This window comes from Podarcis liolepis, assembly GCF_965112155.1.
Source record: "Podarcis liolepis genome assembly, chromosome: 8".
Lineage (NCBI taxonomy): Eukaryota > Metazoa > Chordata > Lepidosauria > Squamata > Lacertidae > Podarcis > Podarcis liolepis.
In genome coordinates this window covers 67,286,257-67,314,035 of record NC_139560.1, presented here as the reverse complement: position 1 = coordinate 67,314,035, position 27,779 = coordinate 67,286,257, and the positions used below count along the sequence as shown (strand labels likewise).

At 42.9% G+C, this 27,779-nt stretch overlaps 1 protein-coding gene across 1 annotated transcript; it reads right to left on the bottom strand.

Annotated features, from left to right (window-relative positions):
- Positions 1-1,388: 1,388 nt before the first annotated feature.
- Positions 1,389-27,408, bottom strand: VPS4B (vacuolar protein sorting 4 homolog B). The gene is made up of 11 exons (XM_083519497.1): positions 27,100-27,408; positions 22,997-23,108; positions 22,365-22,515; positions 20,847-20,914; positions 19,643-19,762; positions 18,649-18,805; positions 16,606-16,754; positions 16,308-16,389; positions 14,242-14,461; positions 6,495-6,632; positions 1,389-3,477 (listed from the first exon to the last, which is right to left on the bottom strand). Exons 1-11 carry the CDS (start codon positions 27,121-27,123, stop codon positions 3,376-3,378), a joined length of 1,323 nt encoding a protein of 440 aa, XP_083375623.1. The 5' UTR covers positions 27,124-27,408; the 3' UTR covers positions 1,389-3,375.
- Between the last annotated feature and the right edge of the window lie 371 nt (positions 27,409-27,779).

Sequence of the window (27,779 nt, the reverse complement as noted above, 5' to 3'; positions counted from 1 at the left end):
TTGGTTACCTTGGGTTACAAATGCTTCGGGTTACAAACTCCGCTAACCCGGAAGTAGTACCTCGGGTTGAGAACTTTTCCCCAGGATGAGAATGGAAATCATGTGGTGGCGGCAGCTGGAGGCCCCATTAGTAAAAGCGCGCCTCAGGTTAAGAACGGGCCTCTGGAATGAATTAAGTTCGTAACCCAAGGTACCACTGTATTGGTGAAAGTAGTAAATATCAAAGAAATAATTGTCATTATTGATAACTATAATTCCTTCCCCCAAAGCTCCCCTCCAATATAAAGGTAAAGGTACCCCGACCATTGGGACGCGGGTGGCGCTGTGGGTTAAACCACAGAGCCTAGGACTTGCTGAACAGAAGGTCGGTGGTTCAAATCCCCGTGACGGGGTGAGCTCCCGTTGCTCGGTCCCTGCTCCTGCCAACCTAGCAGTTCGAAAGCACGTCAAAGTGCAAGTAGATAAATAGGGGCCGTTCCAGCAGGAAGGTAAACGGTGTTTCCGTGCGCTGCTCTGGTTTGCCAGAAGCAGCTTAGTCATGCTGGCCACATGACCCGGAAGCTGTCTGCAGACAAACGCCGGCTCCCTTGGCCTATAGAGCGAGATGAGCACGCAACCCCAGAGTCGGTCACGACTGGACCTAATGGTCAGGGGGCCCTTTAACTTTAGCTTTACCCCGACCATTAGGTCCAGTTGCGGACGACTCTGGGGTTGCAGCGGGGGCGCTCACCCCATCACGGGGATTCGAACCACCGACCTTCTGATTGGCAAGCCCTAGGCTCTGTGGTTTAGACCACAGCTCCACCCACGTCCCTCCCCTCCAATATACTTTTCAGGTAATACTTTATCTGGAACTGTGATGTTCCTCCTTGAAAGAAGGATACTTTTAAAACATGGTGATAATGGCAGCAAATCAGTTCACCACCTTAAATTGAAGGAATTAATACTATTCTAATACTGCAGGAATCTCCGTAACAGGGTGAGCTCCCGTTGTTCGGTCTCAGCTCCTGCACACCTAGCAGTTCGAAAGCACGTCAAGTGCAAGTAGATAAATAGGTATTGCTCCAGTGGGAAGGTAAACAGCGTTTCCATGTGCTGCTCTGGTTAGCTAGAAGCGGCTTAGTCATGCTGGCCACATGACCCGGAAGCTGTCTGCGGACAAAAGTCGGCTCCCTCGGCCTATAGAGTGAGATGAGTGCCACAACCCCAGAGTCGTCCACGACTGGACCTAAGGGTCAGGGGTACCTTTATCTTTAATACTGCAGGTGTAAGAAGATTTTGGATTTCATTCTCCGTAAACCATCTTTTGGGAATTACCTAACTAAAATGTTGCAGAAATTGGTAATTGCTGCAAAACCCCTAACAAATAGTTATTCAAGCAAATGGAATCAGAACATGAACATTATTTTATTTTGGATTTTAAACCATTACAGAAGAGCTTTGACTCATGACCTACGGTCTCCATGATATAAGTGCCAAATGTTCTAAGAGTGCACACATCATAACATGAACACAAGGTGAAGCTCAACATGTCAAAATCAAGTCTCAAATCCACTTGATTTTGAAAGCAGATATAATGCAGCAGGCAGTATAAGCAAGCGGTAAGAAAGTAGGTATGGAAAATGCTGGGTCTACACAACGCATATGACAGTAAAGAGTTCAGTGCTCTGAAAAATGTTTGTCAATAAATGAAAAATGAAGCACTGCAATATAGAACTATAAAAAGTAAAGTGCAGTTTCAAAGATGTGTTCTCAAAAATGTCTTTGAGTAGATTTCAGAACAGCATTTGAATTGTATTTCTGAGCATATGCAAAAATTAATGTAACAAATATTTTAACATATAAAGCTGCCCAAAAGGGAAAAAAACTAAAGAAACATAAGCTAGTGTTGTATTGCAACTTTTTACTTCATTCATAAGCAAATTTCCACCAGTCCTATGATTTCAGAAAGTACACAGAATATGTACAGAAAAACAAAACCATATCTCATGAGAGTAATCATACAGTACTTTATAAACTCAGAAATCTTGTAAAGCCCAAAGCATCTACAAGGTACAATTCTATTAACAATAATGCAATGTGTTACATTATTGATTATCACTTGTCTACAACAGGGGCAAACTTACAAGGCACAACTCAGTGCTGTGACCGCAGTGTTGTAAGTTACATTCAGGCACTTCTCTAAGATGAATAATTCTTAGCAAAGGCCTTGGGAAGCGGGGAACCCATATGCACTACCCCTATACTGTGTTTAAAGAAATGTCAACCCATTCCCAGTATATTTAGTTATTGAACTAATAAGCTAGACATTTGTAGGTAGACTCTGAACAAGACCAACTTCCCTTGGCACCTCAGAGAGGTTTGCTACGCCGTTCCCTACTTGATCCCAAAGTTTCTCTGCAAATGAGTCCAGAATTATCCTTCCCTCAATGAATGGCTTGCTAAAATTTGGTCTGCGGGGTTGTCCATGGATTCTTACCCAACAGAAATGTTCCATGAAAACAGGAGGAGGGGAGGGAACGTTCCTCCAAAATATATATTTATTTTTTAAGCTATTTTCTGGTAGGTTGCACAGTGACAGGTGTCTATTGGTGTTAAAAACAATGCTTGCTGCTTTTAAGGCAATGTCTGAATACCACACAGCAGAAAACAAAAGACAAAGTACCAGTTCAACATTACGCTCGGTTAAGTACTGGCCTTTTAAAAAATGCAAGTTCTTCTTTCTCACTTCCCAACCCCAATTTCTTTCGCTATTCTTTATAATCAACTCCCATGTAACTACATATATTACCAAATGCTGCATAATTCCAAATGGAGAATTTCTTTGCAGACAAAATTGACTGACACTGAAAACACCAGGCAATCAATGTGTCTTCTGCCCAACTTGTTTTGTTTTTTAGGCTGGGGTGGGGAACCTGTAACCCTCAGATATAATTGAACCACAACTTCAATCATTCCTGACCGTTGCCAATATTGGCCAGGTCTGGTGAAAGCTGAGAGTTCTATGACATTTGGAATGTCACAAATACCCCATCCCTGTTTTTGATCTATAGGAGTTTTATAATATCGGTAAACTAGGACAAGTATAAATTACCTGAAATCCAAACTTAAAAAACTGCAATAGCTAAAGGGGCTGTTACATGTTAAAGTGTTTTCACCATGTTTTCCTTCTTCTTTGCCACAAGATCCCAGTATCATGCTCTCAGAAGAAGACATTTAATAGATATTTCTGGAAAGTGATAATATAAAAGCTCAAGGGTCCTTGCAAATGGCTCATCAGTTCATATGGAAAGGAAGGAAGGCGCAATTCATTTATTGGCAATAAAGAGGCAAGAATTCCAAATAAAGAAATTTAGGGTCTCAATGGTCTTTGGATTAGCCTTCCTGTCCAAAATCTTCTGTGAACTTCTTTAGTTTTTCCAGGTCATGTTCATTCACAGTGGGCTTTGTGTTGGCTAATGACCTCAGCATATCCGCCTGCCACATAGAGAAAAGCAAACAGTTAAGAGCCAAATATTTCTCCGTGTAAACAAACTACGTGCAATTAAAAAGAAAAGTCACCAACATACATGTGCCAACTTCACAGTTCAATTACACAATAGAGGGGGGAAATATAAGAAGCAGCCATGAAGATACAGAAGAGCCAACACATTTCTACATATATTTTACCAATCATTCATGTGACAAAGATGGAAGCTTACCAATATTATTAAGCAACCATGATACTTGAGACCAGGAAATCTATGTCACACCTACTTTAAATTACAGGTAGTTAGACCCATGCATGTCATTACTGCTTGACAACACGATCCTACGCATGTTTACTCAGAAGCATGTTTAATGTAAATCACCCTGTGATACTTGGATGAAGGAAGGTAAATAAATTGACAATCTAATCTAATCTAATCTAATCCTGAATAAGTGTTTATGAAAAGTTTTCGCAGAATGACTTCTGGGCCTCGCGAAATGACAGCATAATGGTAAGAAAGTGAATGAACACTTCCTCGCACACTCCAAGTGTTGGGAACAGATATGAGAACAGATTGTTATTCAGTAAATCCATTCAGTATTTAACAACTTCATTATTCAAAGAATTTAATGTATATAACAACCATCAGAGCAATCATGGAAAGCAGATCAGTATTGTCCTCATATTGCAAAAGGGCTAAGGGTATGTGCTGACCCAACAAATTCATGGCTGCGACAACCCAGGTCCCAGCTCTGTCCCATAGCTACTAGGCCGCATCAATTCTTGACATGACAGAATCATGACAATTCCACCATCACTCACCTGCAGAACCAGCATGCATTTGCCTTTTGAAGCCTGTAATTGTTAGGAACCCACATTAAAGTACAGGGCAAGTTATTAAGTTTTGATCCTCCAAGTGATATAACTATTTATACCCAATGAATCTTGAAGCCTCAAAGGTAGGCAACAATGTAGGTTAAAGTGTTCACCCTGACCCCCATTCACCGTATTTTTATATTTATCTCCTAAGGATGTTCTTTGTTATTTTTTAAACGGACATAACAAACACAACATACACAGATTTGTTAGAGGAATTCATTACTATTGGATGACTAAAGTACCAGGCGGAACCATGAGATTTTGCCAAAAAAAGGTACCACCAGCAAGTTTAGACTTGTTAAAGGGTATAATCCCAGAAACAATAACCTCCATATGCCTGCCTGCTGAGCAAAGGTTTAGGAAGGAAAATGAGAGCAAATTATGTGTTATGGGCATAAATAAGCTTTCATTTTCCTTGACCACTGGACAGGTTGTGGGAAGCAGACTTTGATGTAATGAAGTCATTATTCAAAAATACTTGCAAGCCTTCCTCTTTTGAGAAAGAAAGTCTCAAGAGAAATTACAAAGCTTGTTGGGCACATGGATTTTTGTCAGTGAGCCCCATACGGGATGTAACTTTTATGCTAGAGTTGAAAGAAAATGCAAAAACTTCACAGATACTTAGAAGCAGCAAGCAACTTTTAGAGCCTTTTCTTTTTTAACTCATTTGCAGTTCAGCAGATTACCATTTGTTCCCTACGTTTCCAGACAAAAATGGCAGTAAAAGATTGGTAACAATAAAATTCACAATACAAAATAATTCGCAGCAAAGAAAGCAATGATAACAATAAAACCAGCATGCTTGCTTGTTTGCAGGAAGCCATTGTTTGGCTTACCATTCATGGAAAACCAGGTCAATAAGGTGGCTGTCCTAACATTAAATGTTTGATTGTTATTATGATGTTGCTACTCCATATCACTTAAGAATAACTGGATAACAAAATATTGCAGTCAAGAGCCACAACTAATGACTAATTGTTTTTCATCCTGTATTTTCATAGGGTAAAGTTTGTTAATTATATCTCATGGCAAACTGTTTTTGAAATTGGAGGAGGATACTTTCAATGTCAGTTTTAGGATACAGGAAGGAGGCACAAATCCACTGGGCACACCCAAATTAGATATTTCCTTTCAGCCTTAGACAATATTATTTGTGTGCAAGCGGTTTTAATTTTGTACTATCACAAATGAATAATACCCTTAATACTGTGGTGGAAGGGGTATTGGGGCTTAAACTAAACTTCAAATTTATTTATAGAAATGTCTAAAATTTATTTATAGAAATGTTATTGTGTGGGAACTGATATTTATTTCAATGGCGAAAAAAGATCCAGAGTGGGGAGCTGTAGTTTTTCGGTTTTGTTGATTCTAATTATGTAAAATAAAGCAGTTGAACTGATTTTGGGATGTACTTCTTCACGGACTTACACTGACAAGGGGGCGGAGGCAGCAGAGTCGATCAAATATAAAATTATACGCAGTTGTTTTGTATACTGAATTCAATAATTTTATAAAATATCTAATAAATAGTTCACATCTCCCATTCTAGCGCACTTACCACCTTCTTCAATCAATATACTCAACTTTGTCACTCTGCATAAACCACATCCAGTCTGGAACTTTTATGACAATAGTAGGTATGTTTTTGTAATAGTGGTGGTTGAACTTCAGAGGAAAGCAGCTAACCATTTATATATAATTCTACACAACTTATATTGAGTGTCATTTTCCAAGTATTTAATGCAAGGCAGTGAGGAGATACTGAAACCCTTCACCTTTATCATCTTTATGAGGAACAACCACATCCTAAGCATTTGATGCACAAAGCAAGAAGGGGTCCACATAAAGCTAGTGCAGGAAGGTTTAGGACAGGAATGCATGCAAGGGCACATTCAGACAATTCTTTCACAATACCTTCTAGGATGGCAAAGCACAACAGGGAGGAACTTTTTTGATTGGAGAGAAGTTGCAGGAAGAAGGGACATATCTCCCTTGTGAGCAATTGAGCACACTCATCACTAAGCCATCGGAATTATATCAGGTATTCAGTATGCCCAGGAATTAGGACACTGGTTTAATTATAAGGCTGTGACCTCTGGCAGAGCTAGTCCAAGGCAAAAACATCCATAGCAAAACAAAGACTAACCATTGAAACAACAGGCTCCAGTAGTTTATCCCCTGGCACATCCATCCACGTCATTTCAATGGCACTTGGTTCTCCCGGAGAACATGGAGTGAACAGATCTACTTGAACGTTTGGATCAGACAGTGATGGTCCTTTCACCTTTGGAAGAAGCAAAATTTCTCAGTTGCAGGAGTAAATGCATTTGGAGGTTCTGTCAAACAAGGTCAATGGTAAAAGGCATACCTGCTTATCTTCAACAGGAAACAAGTGAACAAGGATGTTTTGTTTTGTGAATCTAGAACATAAGTGGCATCCTGTGCCAAAGGCAATGTGACTTTATAGCAAGCTTGAAAGAGCAAGAGAACCCATAGATGTAATTATGTGGCATAATTAAGCTTATTTTCCCTGTTTACTTCGCCAAGTTTTAGACCCAAACCCACATCTATGGAAAGGCAGGGTTGCACCTGTACTTATAGTGTGCCTTAAGAGTAGCACGATGTACTTCTTTAGACTTGGCTATTGCCATACAGTGGTACCTCAGGTTAATAATAATAATAATAATAATAATTTATTATTTATACCCCACCCATCTGGCTGAGTTTCCCCAGCCACTCTGGGCGGCTCCCAATCAGTGTTAAAAACAGTACAGCGTTACATATTAAAAACTTCCCTGAACAGGGCTGCCTTAAGATGTCTTCTGAATGTCAGGTAATTATTTATCTCTTTGACATCTGATGGGAGGGCGTTCCACAGGGCGGGCGCCACTACCGAGAAGGCCCTCTGTCTGGTTCCCTGTAGCCTCACTTCTCGCAATGAGGGAACCGCCAGAAGGCCCTCGGCGCTGGATCTCAGTGTCCGGGCTGAACGATGGGGGTGGAGACGCTCCTTCAGGTATACAGGACCGAGGCCGTTTAGGGCTTTAAAGGTCAGCACCAACGCTTTGAATTGTGCTCGGAAACGTACTGGGAGCCAATGCAGATCTCTCAGAACCGGTGTTATGTGGTCCCGGCGGCCACTCCCAGTCACCAGTCTAGCTGCTGCATTCTGGATTAATTGCAGTTTCCGGGTCACCTTCAAAGGTAGCCCCACGTAGAGCGCGTTGCAGTAGTCCAAGCGTGAGATAACTAGAGCATGCACCACTCTGGCGAGACAGTTCGTGGGCAGGTAGGGTCTTAGCCTGCGTACCAGGTGGAGCTGGTAGACAGCTGCCCTGGACACAGAGTTAACCTGCGCCTCCATGGACAGCTGTGAGTCCAAAATGACTCCCAGGCTGCGCACCTGGTCCTTCAGGGGCACAGTTACCCCATTCAAGACCAGGGAATCCCCCACACCAACCCGCTCCCTGTCCCCCAAAAACAGTACTTCTGTCTTGTCAGGATTCAACCTCAATCTGTTAGCCGTCATCCATCCTCCAACCGCCTCCAGGCACTCACACAGGACCTTCACCACCTTCACTGGTTCTTATTTAAAGGAGAGGTAGAGCTGGATGTCATCTGCATACTGATGAACACCCAGTCCAAACCCCCTGATGATCTCTCCCAGCGGCTTCATATAGATATTAAAAAGCATGGGGGAGAGGACAGAACCCTGAGGCACCCCACAAGTGGGAGCCCAGGGGTCTGAACACTCATCCCCCCCACCACTTTCTGGACACGGCCCAGGAGGAAGGAGCGGAACCACTGTATGACAGTGCCCCCAGCTCCCAGCCCCTCTAGACGGTCCAGAAGGATGTTATGGTCGATGGTGTCAAAGGCCGCTGAGAGATCCAGCAGAACTAGGAAACAGCTCTCACCTTTGTCCCTAGCCCGCCGGAGATCAACAACCAGCGTGACCAAGGTAGTTTCAGTCCCATGGTGAGGCCTGAATCCCGATTGGAAGGGATCCAAATGGTCCGTTTCCTCCAGGCGTGCTTGGAGTTGTTCAGCAACCACCCGCTCAATCACCTTGCCCAAGAATGGAAGATTTGAGACTGGGCGATAGTTGGCCAAATTGGCCGGGTCTAAAGATGTTTTTTAAAGAAGCGGTTTAATGACCGCCTCTTTCAGCGGGTCTGGGAAGGCTCCCTCACAGAGGGAAGCATTCACCACCCCGCAGAGCCCATCGCCCAGCCCTTCCCGGCTTGCTTTTATCAGCCAGGATGGATGGGCAAGGATCAAGGAGACAGGTGGTCGGTTTCACTTGTCCAAGCAGCCTGTCCACATCCTCGGAGGTAACAGATTGGAATTGATCCCATGTAACAGGACCAGACAGAACTCTAGCACTCTCCCGCCCTGGTCCTGCTCCCACGGTGGAGTCTACCTCCTTCTGAATCTGAGCAATTTTATCTGCAAAAAACTTTGCAAAAGCATTGCAGGAGATCTTGGGGTCCCTACCAGGCCCCGGTGGTACAGGTGGTTCCGATAGATTGCGAACCACCTGAAAAAGTCTCCTGCTGCTGTTTTCTGCAGATGCAATGGAGGCGGCGAATAAGGGCCTCTTCGCCGTTTCCATTGCCACTTGGTAGGCTCGATGTTGAGCTCTAACCCGTGTCCGGTCTGATTCAGAATGAGTTTTCCGCCACCGGCGCTCTAGCCATCTCAACGATTGTTTCATCACCCTCAGCTCCGGGGAAAACCACGGGGCTGTCCGGGCTCCATGCAATCGGAGAACTTAATTCGTTCTGGAGGTCTGTTCCTAACCTGAAACTGTTCTTAACCTGAAGCACCACTTTAGCTAATGGGGCCTCTTGCTGTTGCTGCGCCGCCAGAGCACGATTTCTGTTCTCATCCTCATTACGATTACGATAACGATATCTTTATTGTCATTGTCCCTTGCGGAACAATGAAATTGAAAAACTACATAAAACTACCGCAAAACTACATAAAAACTACCTAAAACATTCAAAAACCCCTAAAAACTCTAAAACCCCATTTTAAAATACACTATACTACAGAGACCCCTTATGCTGTGTTTAGAACCAGAATTGCATTAGCGTAGAAACTGTTTCTCAGGCGGCTAGTCCTGGCCTTTATAACCCTATACCTTCTTCCAGAAGGCAGAAGCTGAAAGCGATCATTTCCGGGGTGCGTACTATCATGTGCTATCTCTGCCGCTTTCTTATGGCACCTGGCAGCATATATTTGATCTAAGGTGGGAAGAGTGCACCCAATAATTCTCTCTGCAGTCTTTACAACCCTGGATAGCATTGTTTTTTCCCTGGCCGTGCAGCTCCCAAACCACACACACAGACCATAAGTTAGTACGCTCTCCACAGTGCAATGGTAAAATGCCATCAACAGGTCCTTTGAGAGATTGTTTTTCCGGAGGATTCTCAGAAAATATAACCTCTGCTGTGCTCTCTTCACCAGGTCTTTGCTGTTCTCTCCCCAGGTTAGGTCGTCTCTCAACTCCATTCCCAGAAATCGAAACACCGAGACCTGTTCCACGCACTTCCCCTCAATAATAAGTGGCTGAATATTCAATTTACATTTCCTAAAGTCCACAATGATCTCTTTTGTTTTCTTTAAGTTAAGGAGTAAGTTGTTTTTCCTGCACCACTCCCCCAACTGCTCAACTTCCTTCCTATAGGCCGCCTCCCCCTCTCCAGCAGTAATTAAACCAACCACCGTTGTATCATCTGCGAACTTAATGATCTTATTACTGGGGTATTTGGGGGCACAGTCAGCTGTATAGAGCGTATATAAAAGCGGGCTCAACATGCACCCCTGCGGCGTCCCCGTATTCGTGATGAGATCCGCAGAGACGTGGGAACCCAACCTGACCCTTTGGGAACGGTTTGATAGAAAGTCTAATATCCACCTGCACAAACATGGTGGAAGTCCCAGGTCTAATAATTTGGGCACCAATCTATGCGGAAGAATAGTATTAAATGCAGAACTAAAGTCTACAAATAACAGTCTCACGTAGTTCCCTTGCTTTTCCAAATGAGTCAGGACAGAATGTAAAGCCATTGCCACAGCATCCTCTGTGGATCTCTTTGCCTTGTACGCAAACTGGTAAGGGTCAAGTCGCACTGGCAGACAAGATAAGATGCGCTTCCTCACCAGTTTTTCGAAACATTTCATTATAATGGGTGTCAACGCCACAGGGCGAAAATCATTCAGACTGTCTATCTTTGATGTTTTTGGCAGGGGCATAATGGTAGCGGATTTCAGACAGGGTGGAACAGTGACTTGGGCCAGAGACTGGTTAAAAACCTTCGTAAATATTCCTGCCAGTTGGTCCGAACAATCTCTTAGCACCCTGCCAGCCACCCCATCCGGGCCCATAGCCTTCCTCGTGTTTACCTCCTTTAATATTCGCCTCACTTCTCCCTCTTCCACCCTGGCAGCATTTCCTGTAGGTAGTGACGCCAATAGCTCTGGCATCCCTGTTGGAGTCACTGTTGGTGTCACCTCAAATCGGGCAAAGAAGGTATTCAACTCTCCCACCAAGGAAGCAGTACTCTCTACCACTGATGAATTCCTTGATTTATAACCAGTCAGATGTTGGACTCCCTGCCACATTTGTCTATTATCATGGTTTCTGAGATGGTCCTCAAGTTTTCCTCTGTACTCCGCTTTTGCTTTCCTGATACTCCTCTTCAAGTTAGCTCTTTCTATGCCATACAATACCCGGTCCCCAGTTCTAAAAGTAGAATTTCTGGCCTTCAATAATCTCCTAACCTCTCCTGTCATCCAGGGCTTCCTATTCAGATACAACTTAACATACTTTTCCCTGGTGACATTTGCTGTGCAGAATCTAATATAATCCAGGACCGTTGATGTATAAGTTTCTAGATCATGATGGGTGAAGATATTCCAGTCGGTCTCCTGGAAACTGTCCTGCAGTTGCTGAGAGGCTCCCTCAGGCCACACCGTAACCATCCGTGTTTGTATCTGGCCTTGTTTCCTGAGGGGTGTGTATACTGGTGTCAGAAGCAGGGACACATGATCTGAACCACCGAGGTGCGCCAAGGTCTTGACCTCATATGCCCGTCTAATGTTCGTATACACCTTGTCAAGAGTATTTTCTCCCTTGTTGCACACTCAATGTGCTGATGGAATTTTGGGAGTACTACCCTCACATCTGTGTGATTGAAGTCCCCCGCAATAATGTGCACCGCCTCCGGGTATCTACTCAATTTAGCATTGATGTTTTCATGCATACTACTCATGGTCCTGCATGCATTTGCAGTTGGTGCTATGTACACTGCTGTTAACACCACTGTTGTAAATTCCCGGGGAAGATAGAAAGGTCTGCATTTAATTGTCAGAAATTCCACATCCGGAGAACAGTAGGTATCCAACTTGACAGAGTCCGTACACCAGTTTTGATTTACAAAAATACACCCCCCCCACCTTGTTTCTTGCCAGAATCCTGTGTCCTGTCCCAACGGTATGTTGTAAAACCTTGTAATTCAACAGCTGTCTGGAATAGCTGAATTTAACCATGTCTCTGTGAGTATCAGCACACAACAATCCCGGATGTCTTCCTCCACTCCTACACGAAGCCTCCATTCATCAAGTTTATTTGCCAATGATCTCACATTAGCGTAAAAGATACTTGGAAGAGGTAGTTTACATCGTTGCTTTCTTATCTTCCTTATCTTTATTCTCTCTTTCATTTGACCTTGTCCTCCACAGCTTCTCTTCTGCTTCCGCTCTCTTCTTCTCCTCCTCCTCCTCCAACCCCGATGATTTACGATTTCTGGAATCTCGCACGCCCGTAGCTGCTCCCACACAGCACAGTTTGTACATTTGTATCTGCTGCTACTTCTGTCCCTGTACAACAGCATTTCGTATCGACTATGAATCATGTGTCCTAACAAACCCTGACTCCCCTCCAGGGAGCTCTCAGCCGCAGCATCTGCACGCGCCCCCATCTTGAGGAAGCAAAGTTCTTAACCCAAGGTAATATTTCTGGGTTAGCGGAGTCTGTAACCTGAAGCGTATCTAACCTGAGGTACCACTGTACTTCCCCAAAAGCTTGGCTAACAATGTTCTGTGGATTTTCTGGCAGACCAAGTCATACTAGGCAGGAAGAAAAGCATTAATGCTATGTAGCACATGAGAGAAATAAACTTGGTTTAGTATCATAACCAGCACATCCTGTCCTGCTTGTTACGTTCTTGTGATGGGGCATTCTCAGGATACATTTGAACAACTACCAAATCCATTCTGCGGAGAGCTATAAGGTAAAGGTAGAGAGACCCCTGACCATTAGGTCCAGTCGTGACTGACTCTGAGGTTGCGGTGCTCATCTCGCTTTATTGGCCAAGGGAGCCAGCGTACAGCTTCCGGGTCATGTGGCCAGCATGACTAAGCCACTTCTGGCGAACCAGAGTAGCACACGGAAATGTCGTTTACCTTCCCGCTGGAGCGGTACCTATTTATCTACTTGTACTTTGACATGCTTTCGAACTGCTAGGTTGGCAGGAGCTGGGACCGAGCAACAGGAGCTCACCCCATCGCGGGGATTCGAATCGCCAACCTTCTGATTGGCAAGTCCTAGGCTCTGTGGTTTAACCCACAGCGCCACTAGAAAACAGTAAATTTACTTGGCAATCAGAACTCAACTGCATATAAGCTTCTGATGCTTTGCCAAGAAGACCTGCTAGTAATGTTCTTTTTCTGCTGCCCGCCTTTATAACTTTCAGAATTTTTTGATGAAAAGACAGTGTATATAATCCAAATACGGAAAACATGTTTATATATTTTTAAACAAACAAGCCATATTTTAGAAAGCATTTGCCCAAGATAACATCACTTAAAAAAAAAAAGGAGCCCCTTTCTCTGCACAGTGCTTAGTACCAATATTCATGATTCTCCTTTCTGGGACAGACAGCTGCTTGTCTACATTCTCAAGCATGTAGAATTTCAGGCAGAATCTGGTATCATGTCATGACTTGCAGCCCTTTTAAACCAAATGTGATGAACTATAATAGGAAAGGACATTTGTGTGTAAGCACTGTTGTTGTTTTAAAAGGTATCCTAGGACTTCTGGAAAATTTGGGATAGAAGTTTTATGCAAAGCAAGGATCACTTTTAAAATATAAATACAGCTTATGAAATAGGAGAGGATACAGACAAATAGACAGGGATGACACTTTCCTCATATACAGTACCTGCACTGCAACCATCAAGTAAAATCTTAAAAACATAGTATTTAAAGATGACTGTAAAGACACTGGTAGGGAATAGCAAGAACCAAGGTATGGTGTTGGCTCTCTCTTTGACAACTTGCCTGCAGGTGTGGTCATTTTCCTGTTTGATCAATGAGGCACAAGAGTTCTGCTGAAGCCTGGGATTTGTTTTGGCTCTGCACTTGCCAACTGTGTGTACAAACACAGAGCAGTAACATGCTTATACCTCCTGTTTTCAGCTCACCACTGGAGAAGGAAGGCACAGGTGTATGGGCTTCCCTCTACATAATGGGGGCTCAGAGAATCTGTCAGGTGGAAAGGCAGAGCAAGCTGACAGACCTGTGCCGCATTGTCTCCTTGTTGGCTTGTGAATGGAACGGAGAGATGCGTTGGTTTGCCAGAGCACCTGCAGGCACCAAAGTAGGCACCTGGTTATGAACTGTTTGGAGTTGTGTTTTGTTCTCTGCCCTTTCTTCCCCAGCTGCAAGTCGAGAGGTGCAGGAGGCTTCCCCTTAACTTTGGGCTGCATTACAGAGACACCACACGTGACCTGGGACAAAACCCTGCAGTTGAGTCCTGAAAACAACCATCTGCTGACCTCTGATGAGCATGCAGAAGAAGAATTTAGAGGTTCCAGTTACTCACTTTTTTAAAGTGTGTGGCCGACTGAACTTTCCTAACAGGCTGCATTAGGGCGTCTCGTACTATTACGCTTATGTCGGCGCCTGAGTAGCCATCGGTTCGCTTCCCCAGATCTCGATAATCTGATTCAGTCAAGGTGTTCTGAGTGGTCCCAAGGTGAAGTTTGAACATTGCAGCTCTTGCATGATCCTCAGGTAAGGGGATGTAAATGCGCTTCTCAAACCTTATTAGAAAAATCACAAACAGTGATACTCATCCATACCCATAACCAAGGCTTTTTTCCAGACAGACCTCACCAGAACAGAGTTCTGGCACCTCTCAGGTGGGCACCACAGCCATTATAAAAGGGGCATTTATGGTAAGTTCTGGCACTTCTTTTCCTAGAAAAATACCACTGCCCATAACAGATTTCATGCAAATTCAAAGTTTGTTTTTCTAGCACAGCTAGGTAGGAAAAAAGAGGAAACAATGGGTTTCCTGAAGAAAGGAAATTAATTGAAACGGGTCTACTCTGTAAAACACAGTTGACTATAACCCTATCTTTATACTACAGTTTTTGATAAATCCAGCCATGAAACGTAAGATGTGAAACATTAACAGCATCCAGACTGAGAGTTTTAAAAGCAAGTATTAGAATCCAGGTCCTTTTGAGCTGTCCATTTCTTTTTCATGCTCATGACAAAATTATTTTCTGCAGTCCAGAGAAATAATAAAATAACTAAAAGTTACTGGTTGTTTGAATAAAATTCAGAAACTTGTGTTTTTAAATTCCATAAAAGTACACTGTACGCCATATTTATAGAACTGCTTATGCACTAAATCATAGCCAACATATTTCATATAATTACTTCTGTGAGCAGGATGAGGAAACTTTTTGCTTACAGCAGACTGGTTTCCACATCACACTAAGCCAAACCATGCCTTAGTATCAATGTGCAGGCTTCCAGGAAAGAGATTGTGGCCATTTTGCATCTCTCTGTTTGTACCGCTTTGGCATGAAGTCATGGCTTGATTTAGCGAGTCACCTGAATCCAGGTTCGTGCTGTAGCTCTCCTGGATGAACCATAAGGTAGGGCAATCCTTAATTACAGTTCACAGTTAGCCTGGAGAGAACTAAACCATGAGCCTGGGTTCAGATAGCGCAGTAGGCAAAGCCATGGCTAAACTCAGCACAGCAGTAGAATGACCGGGGGGGGGGGGGAGGCTGCAATTTCATCACCTGGAGCCCACACACTTGGGCCAAGTCACACCTTGGCTTAACATGGGGTGTGAACCGCCCCTATGCATTTAATATGTGGCCGCACAATCCTATAAAACTGTGTCGCTGAACCGACATAAACAACTAGTGCCATCGTAGGTTAACTGAAGTACCGTATTTTTTGCTCCATAAGACGCACCAGACCATAAGGCGCACCTAGTTTTGGGAGGAGGAAAACAAGAAAAAAATATTCTGAATTCCAGAAGCCAGAAGAGCAAGAGGGATCTGGCTTCTGGGATACCGTGTGGCTGTTCTGGCTTCTGGGATAACCGCGCCAAGCCTCTTCAGGCCAGCGTGATGAAGGCTCCCCCTGTCCGAAGAGGCTGCGCATGGCTAAGGCAGAAGCCAGGAGAGGCGCTGCACAGAGAGGGAGAACTGTGCAGCGCCCCTTCAGCGAAGCTGGAGAAGGAACAGAAGGGGCTCTGTTCCTCCTCCCGCTTCGCTGAAGGGACGCTGCACAGTTCTCCCTCTCTGTGCAGCGCCAGTCACGCCATAAGACGCACTCACATTTCTCCTTACTTTTTAGGAGGAAAAAACTGCGTCTTATGGAGCGAAAAATACAGTATTTTATGCCTGCAAAGTGGAGCAAAACTGTCCTGTGCTTTCTGTCACCCACTATATTCTGATACTGAGGCAAGTGGTGTTCATTGCTGCTACTGCTACATGCTTGGGCTGCAGTGCTTTGTCAGCACCAGAAGAGAGGTGTTGCTATACCACAGGTGGACAAGTAATTCTGCAACCCTGACTAAGCTGCAAGCAGTGTCACTTGGACCAGGACAATAATGAATTTATTTATGTTATTATACCTTACCTTCTTCTGATGGCAGAATCTAGAACCCAAGGTATGTTAGTAGCTCCCAGAACCAAAATTCCTTCATTGTCTGTTCCAACTCCTAATCAGAACAGGTGAATTTAATCAGTGACTATAATAATAACAACCTCTAAGCAATGTATAGCATGGAGAATGAGAACTTAGCATATTTTAAACACCATAAACTTTTATCTCCACAGATTTTCCTAAGTCAGCTAATGAATGCTAGGCCATAGACAATCATGTTATATAAGCCATCATATTACTTTAAGTAGCCATGCCAAGAAAATGATCTCACCTTGCATCTGAACTAAGAACTCTGTTTTAATTCGTCTGGCAGCTTCGCTCTCATTTTCACTTCTGGAGCCACAGAGAGAATCTATTTCATCAATGAAAATAATTGAAGGTTTGTTTTCTCTGGCAAGCTGGAACAGATTCTTCACTAGCCTGTGGAACAATTTAAGTTACATTACAGGACAGCAACACGGCAGTATTTCACCTGTTTTCCGAAATTCAGTAAAGTTCTTAGCCGTTAATCTTCCATAGATGATGAGATACTAGAACCTTTATAACTAAGTGTATATACTTCATATAAGAATTGCCTTTTATCCAGTTGCTTCATACAAAGTTTGAGAAATTAAACAGCAAAGTTATTAGTTCTTGGTCATCTCTCCATTGATCAGAACCATTATCCAACTGCTCAGTAACTATAATTTCAGGACTCTTTGCAATACAGCTGAAGAACAACATTTCTAGATGTCATAGTATAGAGAAACATGAAACATTGCAGAGCAGATTATTACACTTTAAAGATGATGTAGCTGAGAGTTAGTCTGAATGCCTACATGCCTGAATGCTATTGCAGTCCCTCACTGTCACTATGCATCTGCTTTGGGCAAAGATCAAATCTAGAACCAAATTGGGCTGCCGCATGGCTATTCAGGCTTTGTCCAAGGTGAAGATCTTCCTGAAAAGCACACTCAGATCTAACTCATAGATTTGGTGCATGGAATCCCAGACTGTCTGTTGAAAATGGTTGAGTTTCCTCCTCCCAAGCTCTCCCTAAAAAGAAAATGTCAGGCAGGGGGAGGGAGCTTAGTTTTCTGACTGACATTGCTAGCTTCCAACAAGCAAATGACCAGGTCCCACCTTTATTTCCAACAACAGTGCTTTGGGAATAATCTCAGTTCATGTCAATTGAGCAGGAAAAAGCAAACAAACCCTCAACTGATATTCCTGACAGTTCCCTAACTCCTGCACTTATCTTGAAATTTTGCAGGTTATTTAGCATACAGGTGCTTCTACAATGTATTCCATTTTCATACAAATTGCACCACCAAGTTGGGGTGCAGAAGCAAACTCCTTCACCCTCAAATATTAAAGGCTCATTTTGAATAAAACCTCTGAACTTTTCTATCTGAAATGTGACAGGCTTCCGCCATTCAGAAGAGGCAATGCCCTGCAAATGTAACACTAAGAAGTTAAATGCTATAGTTATCCCCTTTAAAAAACCTAAAGGCATCTAAAAGAAACCACTGCACATATATGTCTGAAATTTAACTGGCTTCATTCACTTAGAATGGGCAACTATGTCTGAAGCAATTTTGTCTTGGTACATACCTCAATCCCAAATTCTCCCTTTTCTTTCTTATTCTCCCAACCCCACAAAATAGGACCCCCTCCCCACTTTATTTCATGAAGGCACTTTTTAATATCCAAGTCTCATACATGAACTACGTATGAATAGCCCAGGAGTGATATTGCATTTTCCAAACCAGTCAGACATACTGGGTCCAGACACACCACAGAGAAGTGTATCAAGAAGTGCCAGTGAGCAATTTAAAAACTAGGAAGCAGAGGGTGGAACTTCCTATAGAACCACACAGCTCTCGTTCAAAGGACCAATCAAACTGTTCCTTCCATGTATTTCCCCATTATTATGCATTTCCTTTCAGTCTGTTTCTCCAAGCAGAGCAGAAACACACTTTTCCCATGTTGCATAATTCTTCGTTTCATGGGGGGATTAAACACAGAATTTGAAACCTGTGAGATTGTTGATAGGTAGCCACATTCATCTATTGCAGCGTCCTAGAAAAATGTTAAAGGCTTTTTTTTTACAGGAGGTTTTGTAGACAATATATTTTATATAACACAGGAAAAGCATCTATTATAATACTCAAATTACAGTTACCTTATCCCTTGGTTCTCATACAAGAGCAAAGGGGTCACTTGAACAGAAATGAACTTCCTGCACTGGACTGACACTTATCAAGGCTTGGCATGTGGGTTCACGATCCCTGAAGAACTAGAAGCTTCCACCCTTTATAGCTTTAATACTTACTTTTCACTCTCCCCCAACCATTTCGAAACAAGGTCAGAAGACGATACGGAGAAGAACGTAGAATTGTTAGCTTCTGTTGCAACAGCTTTTGCCAAGTAGGATTTTCCTGTTCCTGGGGGTCCAAACAGAAGGATGCCCCTCCAGGGAGTTCTCTTCCCTGAGAAATATAAAGTATATATATAATATGGGGGGGGGGAGTAATTAGAAAAAGCATCAATTTGGAATTGATTATGGTACAAAATAACACCCAACCCCTGCAAATAATCCCTTGTGACATAATTAAGAGAGATACTTCTTGCTTTTATTATAATTTATAAATTACTTCCATATGTATGTTTTTGGAATTATCAGAATAAAATATGATATTGTCAGCAGGAAATTATTAGATTCCTGCCAACAGCTACACACAGGATTGTACCAGAAAAAAATCAATACAAGGTACTAATTGAGCCAGTGTGGTGTAGTTGTTAAGAGTGGTGGACTCGTAATCTGGTGAACCGGGTTCGCTTCCCTGCTCCTCCACATGCAGCTGCTGGGTGACCTTGGGCTAGTAACACTTCTCTGAAGTCTCTCAGCTCCACTCACCTCACAGAGTGTTTGTTGTGGGGGAGGAAGGGAAAGGAGATTGTTAGCCGCTTTGAGACTCCTTAGGGTAGTGATAAAGCGGGATATCAAATCCGAACTCTTCTTCTAATTCTGGTGCACCCTTTTTACATGTATGTTGAAAATGTTACATTCTGTTTCATTCTAGGACTCCCATCTATCAATTCAGATTCCCTGCTTAGGGAAGCACAAATATGCAAACAGACTAGGAATGCCCAAATGTGGCGTAAAGTGCCCCCTAGCAGCTCAGACAGGTATGACAGCAGCAACTATTCCTGATCAGCTGAAAGATTAGGACACCTATGTACACAGATGTTCAAGCAGGGTACTTTGCCCTACAGCCTAAACATTTTAGGGTTTTGTAACTGAAAGACAATATATAAAGAAATACCTGTGAAAAGATGAGGAAACTTAATAGGCAATATTACTGCTTCTTTGAGAGCTTCTTTCGCTCCTTCTAGCCCAGCAACGTCATTCCATTTGACATTTGGTCGCTCCATGACAATAGCACCTATGAAATTGATTTATTAAGACTGAAATTCTCACAAGGCAGCTTACAATATATGGACAATTAATAAAAATAAACAGAATAAAATCGAACAAAGATTTAACGTGAGACATTGGCAGCAGCTAGAAGCATCATAGTCCAACTAAAATATTTTAAAACTATTTCCACTGCGAGATCCTCAAATTATCAAATCATTTTAAATGGCTCACTCTTTTCCAGTTTCAAAAAAGAACAGTATCACCACTGAAATAGAGCACTGATCATTTCTAGCCTAACGTTTACAGAAGAGCTTCTTCAAAGGCTCCAGTACTTGGAAAACTTAAGTTTACATCCTGGCACTGACAAAACTATCCTATTCTCAACCTAGGACAAAACAGCACTATAGTATTTCACTTAACAGACTACAATTGAAGGTATCTGAATTTTTACATTTTCTTTGATCTGAGGAATGATTTTGATTGGGGTGGCCAGGTCATAAAGTCTCTCTCTCATGACCTTCAGGTGATCTTTTGGGAAGAGGGAGGAATGAACAGAGAAGAAAGTATCTGCACATTGTGCAGTGCAAGGGAATGTAACCATACAGAGCTGAGCTCCATATCTTCACCAAACTGCAAGGGTAGCACTATCGTCCCTTACAGGCCAAAAAGACTGGTACTGACACTGTCCTTGCAGCATAACAGAAGGAAGGGAATGTGAACGGATTGCCTCTGCAAAGCAGGGATACCTCCCTCAGCCCTGGAGCATCATGCCTGTATCATTTACCATCAGTGGCAATGCTAAGTAGTCAATCTGATTAGCTATGTAGTTATGTATCTTCTGCAAGAGAATCCCGAGTGTCTGGGATCAAGCAGGGAGAGAGAAAAGACAATTACACCAGAGAAGCAGAGGGAAAGAGAACAAAGTGGCTGCAATCAGCTAGGAGGGGAAAAGGGGGTACATTTGCACTCCCCCTTTTAAACTGTAACGTTTGTCCAGTTATTAGGCTGATATTAATTAGATGTTTCAAGTTATCCATCTTGCAAATTCTGCCCTGTTCATTTGATAAAAAGACTTTATTTGAGATATTAAGCGCTTGATGTAAAGCTACCTTGGAGTTGATTCTGCAACTTCTTTTTCTCAGGATCATCCGATTCTCCTTCCCCATCACTATCATTCCTAATTTGGGTATAAGGGAAAAAATAATGCACAGCTAAAAGACAGGCTCTTCTCTTCCAGCCAAGTTGTTGTTGCTTTAAATGGCATTATTTGTAAACCCATCCTCATAACATGCAAACTCGGACTTCAAAAAACTTGGAAGCATATAATTGTCAAAAGATTAAGGGAATAGTTGTGTTTTTGTAGGTGGATGTTACAAAAAAAAAAAAAGATTTTTCTTATGCAGCTTATTGGTCCGACCCTGGCTCAGAGTAATTTCCCATGACTCAAAAGTAATACATTTACAGTGGTACCTCTGGTTACGAACTTAATTCGTTCCGGAGGTCCGTTCTTAACCTGAAACTGTTCTTAACCTGAGGTACCACTTTAGCTAATGGGGCCTCCCGCTGCCAGCACATGATTTCTGTTCTCATCCTGGGGCAAAGTTCTTAACCTGAAGCACTATTTCTGGGTTAGCAGTGTCTGTAACCCGAAGTGTTTGTAACCTCAGATGTTTGTAACCCGAGTTACCACTGTATAACTTATGCACATTTAACACCTGCGGTTTCAACTTTATGTGATTGAATGTCAGCTGGCTGAATTTCACACAAGTTAAATGCATGGAAGGCAGACAGCTTAAAAAGCTTGTTTTGCAGAAAGAGCTTTCAAGCTCTAAGACTTGCTTACTGGGCTCCAGGAGGGTCTCATGAGACCTCATGGGAACTTGGATGGCCCCACAAGATCTCATGACAGCATCCCAGAGTCTGGTAAGGCCCACTCAGCACATGGCTCTGGATAGGGTAACGATGTTCACGAAGGGACAGTTCCAAGATGATGGCTTGAGTATACACATTTTCCATATAAGTGCCATCCCACGAACATAACCCCCACACAAGATAGAATCTTGCTGTAAAATAGTTTTATGAAAGAGAACTTAGAGCAAAAGAAATATAGGACGTGTCAGCACACAATAGTCCTTGGAACCCCTGATCGCCAACATGCTGTGGGAGGCAAGTCCTTTAATTTTTCCATGCACTTCCTTTTCAGTAAGGAAGTCTGTGGTTACAGCACAGAAACTGCTGCTGCAGGAAAGGACCACACAGTCATTGAAAGTTATGTCCCTGAGCGAGCTCCCTACCCAGTATGAGGCTTGTGCTTCACCGCCCTCAAAATGGGGAAGTAGTGAGTGAAGTGGGCTGAATGATACCTATTTGAATACAATTTTCTTCCTGACATTCCTGTTTCATCCCAAGAAAGAATGGATGCTTAAAACAGATACCATGTCGTATCATTTAACTCTACTGCTTTTAGGATCTAATATAGAATGTGCGATAACCAAGTCATAAAATCACCAGTAGGGCCACAGGTCTTGAAATATGGTGTTTTCCACGCACTGTTCCACCATCACTGAAAGCATTAAACACTAAACAAGCAAACTTGGAGAATGTTGTAGTACATGAAACTAACATACCCTTTTTCATCAGTTGGACCAGATTCTTTGACTGGTTTGAGGGGAGCTTTTTCTTTCTTTTTCAAATACTCTTTCAGCTTTTCTGCTCTGTCTAGATACTCAGTACACTTTGCTCTGATGCTTTGTTTTGCTTTGTCACCCTGTGCTTCATCTGAGAATGAAAAGTATTTTGTTTTGCGTTATAATCGAAGTTACAGTGTACCTGTCTTGAAGCAAAACAACAAACCATAATTAGACATCCCCTCCCTCCCTGTAAATAACAAAAAATGTTATAGTCACAATTACCCTCTCCAGGGGCTCCTTTTTATTTTAGTGCACAGAATGCATTATCTTCTGAGGCAATTAGTAAGACTAGTTTTGTACTCAGTTTTCTTAGTGCAGAGGTTCACTTTCCAAATACATCATCACCGGTCATTAGCCTTCCATTTATATAAGACTGATGGGTCAGTCTTCCAAAAGATCTCCATTTCCTTTTCTGAGTCCCAATTAACTGATTTAATTTATGATCAAAATGTCATTAGCAAGATCATGGCATGTAATTCGGAACCTACTGGTGTAATTTCCAAGAATGTGAAGGAATGTTTAAAAACATAAAAATCTCAGCTACTTATACTTAGCGCAGTAATTCTTACATTTGACAACGTGAAGAAAATACTGTACAGCATGTTGATACAAGCGGAGGGCTTCCTCATAGTTTCCTGCTTTATCTTCTTGTGCTGCCTTGCTAGCAAGGTCTATTGCTTTCTGTTTAAAAGGAAAGGAAAGAAACATGATTAAGGTTAGAACAATTAAATAAGTTAACCCTAAGTGTTTGTAATATGGGAATGCAAGTAAACAATAGGACTGCATTATATGCTGAAATGACACCTTCATTTTCAAATAGTCAAGAGGCTTTATACTGGCTGGATTAGAATGCTACAGTAAGCCATGGTTAATGGTGTATTATGAACCTCACTTCTGTTTCACTTCTCCCTGCTAGGTAGGCCAAAAATAAATCTTCAGATTATGGTTTGTTTCGAGAAAAACAATGATTCCAACTCTATATCAACTCTAAGCCAAGGACTGTGATTTGTTATAATTGTTCCCAATTAAAATGATAGATTAAAATAGAAACTTTGTTACCCATTTATTTATTTCTCTACCGAATATTAATATTGCATTCATCCATTATGGGGATTGTAAGAAACCCTGAATAAGGCTCCCCCCCAAGTGCTTAAGCATTTAACCATTTACTTACATCCAAAAACATTTATCTTATTTCTAGTGCTATGCCAAATTGTCGCACAAGTAGTTCTTATCTCAAATATTGAAGAACATCCCCACAGTTGACTAACGTAGGCAAACCCAAGGATCTGTGTGCTCACAGTGGGAGTTTCGACTCCCTCCCCTATATACAGTAGACCCTCACCCTACAATATTTTGAAACTCTCCACAGTAAAAAAAATTTTTTTGCCACATTGGACAGGAGAAATAAAGCCCTCTTAGATGCTCCAAACTAGTTTTACAGTTCTGTGGATAATCACCTATATTCAGTACAATTTAAGGAAGCAGTTATCACATTACAATTAAAAGCCACAGAATCGCTCTTGGGAGTCATTCCTGTGTCCAAAAGCATCTCATGGAGATGATTTGCACAATACTAATAGAAACAAACATGAGACCAGTGAAACTTTAGATATAGCATGATACAGCATGAAACTTTTGTTGGGGAGTGTATTTTTATTAGTTTGTATACATCAGTATTGTTAATTGTTTTAATTTTGTATTATGTATTTTGTGCTTTTATGTTGTAACCTGTGTTGTGAACCACCCTAAAACCTATGGCAGGCATAGGCAAACTCGGCCCTCCAGATATTTTGGGACTACAACTCCCATCATCCCTGAACACTGGTCCTGTTAGCTAGGGATGATGGGAGTTATACTCCCAAAACATCTGGAGGGCTGAGTTTGCCTATGCCTGACCAACGGGTATAAGGGCGGTATACAAATTTAATAAATAAAAAGAATAAAATAATAATCCAGCTAGCAGAGTCGACCCACTGAAATCCATGTAACTTAAATTTCCATGGGTCTGCTCTGATTTCTCCAGTGGGTAGGGAGCAACAGATGTGGTACTTCTCTTTCATGAATTTTCTTCCATTTATTTCTCTTAGACTCCAGGCTATTATCTTCATTATGATTTCAGATTTTAAACACGCCACTTGGAAAGTAGGCATTTTAGAGATAGGTGTTTTGTTCCCTTTTCATGTTGGGTTGTTCCCTTTGAGAGGACAGTTACAAGGAGCTGCCAAGCTACGGGCAACACAAATTACCATGGACGTAATGCTTCCCACTAAGATGGAAATGGCTTATGCACCACACAAGGTATTTCAATATCTGTGCATGTGTAAATTAAGTGTGCTAGAAATTCTTAGCATTTATTAATGCAGATCTTTTTAAAAACACTGTAAAAAAATTGGGGTGTGTCTTTGTGGATACAATTGTGCCCAAAATTGCTTTCAGAAATGGTCAGACACCTCACACAATTACAGAAAAACTTCCATTGAATAAAACATTATTTAGTATATTACACAGGACTATAGGTGGGTACAGAAAAAGTATGTTACACCTGGATAAAGTAATCCAAATAAAGCCATACCAATATCATGTATTTTGAGCTATGGTCTTTCTGCAAGTGCACAAAGAAGATTTTCTCCAAAGTTACCAAGAAACAAAAATACATGAACTGAAATCTTGAATTGGGATAAATGACTAGTGAATCCCTAAGCTACTTACTTTCCAACAAATGAAACTGAGAAACTACATTAGTAAACAAAAATTTAAGAGCCTGAAAGTCAATCCATCACGTATCTGCTCTTTCAAGTTGTATGCAAGAAAATGTCAACAAAACATCTGTGCAAATAAGACAAAATGGAAATTTATTTACTCTCTTGTTCCTGCAGTGTATGAGATATTGTACAATAGAAATGAAACCTACAAATTATGTGCAAATTATGTAAGGGGGCAGGTGGCAGAGGTTACATCAGGGATTTGGGCACCTTTTTAGTCAAGTAGTCCAGATATTTATCTGTAGATATTTATCTGCAGAGATTTATCTGTAGTGCATGGGGCCAACCATCTGTCAAGCATCTGTCACCAGGTGATTGCCACTTACCACAGTGGACCCACTGAGGTGGAGGACATAGTTCAAAAAGCTTCCTGAGCTCTGTGCACAGTATTTCTCAAATGCCAACCATTCAACTAGTTGTCAGGTGTTTGAGAAGTGTTGCTCAAAGCTCTTCACCGACATCACTTCTACCCACACGGTCAGTAAGTAGCAGGGGGAGCTCTGTGCCAGGGGAGTCACACCAACACCATTTCATAGCAAGGGTGGCAGGGCCAGCAGATAGTCATGTCTGTTCAATGCAACACACATGGAGATGGACACAAATGGGATTGCATTGCTCTGCCAGTCAGATAAAAATTATTTGTCCAGCTAGTTTTGATTGTATAACCAAGGCCTTAAAACCATGGTTAAGCAGTGATTCTTCTAACCTACCTCACAGGGTTCTTGTGAGAATAAAAGAGAGAGGGAGAAGAACGCATGCCACCTTGAGCTCGTTAGAGCATGAGACTCTTTATCTCAGGGTTGTGGGTTTGAGCCTCACATTGGGTGACAAATTCCTGCATTGCAAGGAGCTGGGCAAGATGACCCTCACAGCCCCTTCCAACACTACAATTCCAGGATTGTCTAAGTAGAGAAACTATTAAAATAGATTAAGAACGCAGCGCTGCCTCCGCAGCAACAGAAATGCAATCTGCACATGCCCAGGGGCACCCCAGTGCTTCTTCCAAGGTGTTGTCTGGATAGCTCAGCAGGGTTACAGTGTGGTGCCGACAATGCCAATACAGTGGTACCTCTAGATGTAAACAGGATCTATTCCAGAGCCCCGTTTGCATCTAGAAGCAAACGTAACCCGTGTCCGTGCATCGGCGTGGGTCACGTTTCAGCGCTTCTGTGCATGACGTCATTTTGAGCGTCTGCGCATGCGCAGGTATGACTGTACTGCTGGTTTGATCCTTGTATGGGGACAGCTGCACATTCTTGCACTGCAGGGGGTTGGACTAGATCAGAGCTTTCCAAACTGTGTGCTGTAATATGTTAAGTGTGCCGGCTGCAGCATGCAGGCGCGTCGAACGAGTGCTTCCCAGAAAGGGAGTTAGTTTCACCTCGGGTTTGCTAGCCAAACCGAACTGCTGTGTCGCAAAATGATGCAAGTCTTTTTAAAAATAATAATGATCGCGATTAGTTTTGGAAAGCTCTGGCCTAGATGATCCTCAGGGTCCCTTTCAATTCCATGACTCACTGTGTGAAGCCAAAGCCGAAGCAGTAGCAGCTCAGCAGCCTGCCACCATCCTGACAGCTCCGAGAGACAGAGAGACGCTTCCGGGGCGTGGGCAGGTCAGGTGAGGCGAGGCGCCTCCCCCTGCTGCTCGTTCCCACGTCGTGCTGCTTAAGAGGGAGGGAAACACGGAGTCTCTCTTTCTCGTGGGAACCTCGACATTACGAGAACCTTTCGAGCGACAGGGACTCCTGTCAGTTAAGAGGTAACCGCCCATGTAGCCCGAGTCAAGGTGAGCCGCCTCACGGAAGGACTCCTTCCCTCGCCCTCCCTGCCTCGCATTCCCTACACACTTCGGAATTCCGGCGCAGCTCCCCGTCACGCGCCCAACAACCCCCGCGCCAGGTGCTCACCTGCAGGTTGGATGTGGCCGCCATGATGGGCGGGGGGTGACGGGGACGGTTTTTTCCCGGGGAGACGGAGATAGAGAGGACAAAGTTACGTTGACAACTCGCGCTTTTCTCCCCCCTCTCGCCTGTATACCGGCTACGCAAGGAAGCCTGAGGGGAAAACACAGCCCGCCGCCGCCGCCAAACGACGATTAAAAAAAACCCTCACGTTACTTCCGCAAGCGAATCCCACAGCCGGTGGGAGAAAGGAAGCGAAAGGCTCTTCCGCTTCCGCAACGCCCTGTCGACGTCACGGCTGTGCGCCCGCGACGGCCAATAGGACGAGGAACGGCGCCAAGCCGAAAGGAGGAAGTTGAGGCTGGTGGAGTCGTTGCTACGCATGCGCGGCGCGGTGTCGTAGTGCTGGCAAGCGTCACCACGCCTGTTACACTTTAACTTCAGCGGGCCTTCCCTGCTTCGAGTGGGCGTGGTTAGGCTTGTGTTGCCGATAGTTTTAACTGTTGATGATCCGCAACAGAGGAGAGTTTTTTTTCGTCTCCCCACCCTGGTGATGACAAGGCAGATACTGTACTTTGTTTGGGATCCAACCCAATGAGCACGTTAATTTTAATTTTAACACGCATCTAGGTCTGATAATGCTAAGCCAGTGGTTCTCAAAAAAAAAAATTTCTGGGCCACGCTTT

What these genes read in the sequence shown, in the direction of transcription:
- VPS4B (XM_083519497.1), bottom strand. Translation starts at nt 27,123, where the DNA reads ATGGCGGCCACATCCAACCTGCAG. An exon ending in GTTTCCTCATCTTTTCACAG is followed by an intron (nt 18,806 to 19,642) that starts GTATTTCTTTAT and finishes TATATTTCTCAG; the next exon opens with GGAAGAGAACTCCCTGGAGG. An exon ending in GTTCTTAGTTCAGATGCAAG is followed by an intron (nt 16,390 to 16,605) that starts GTGAGATCATTT and finishes TGTTCTGATTAG; the next exon opens with GAGTTGGAACAGACAATGAA.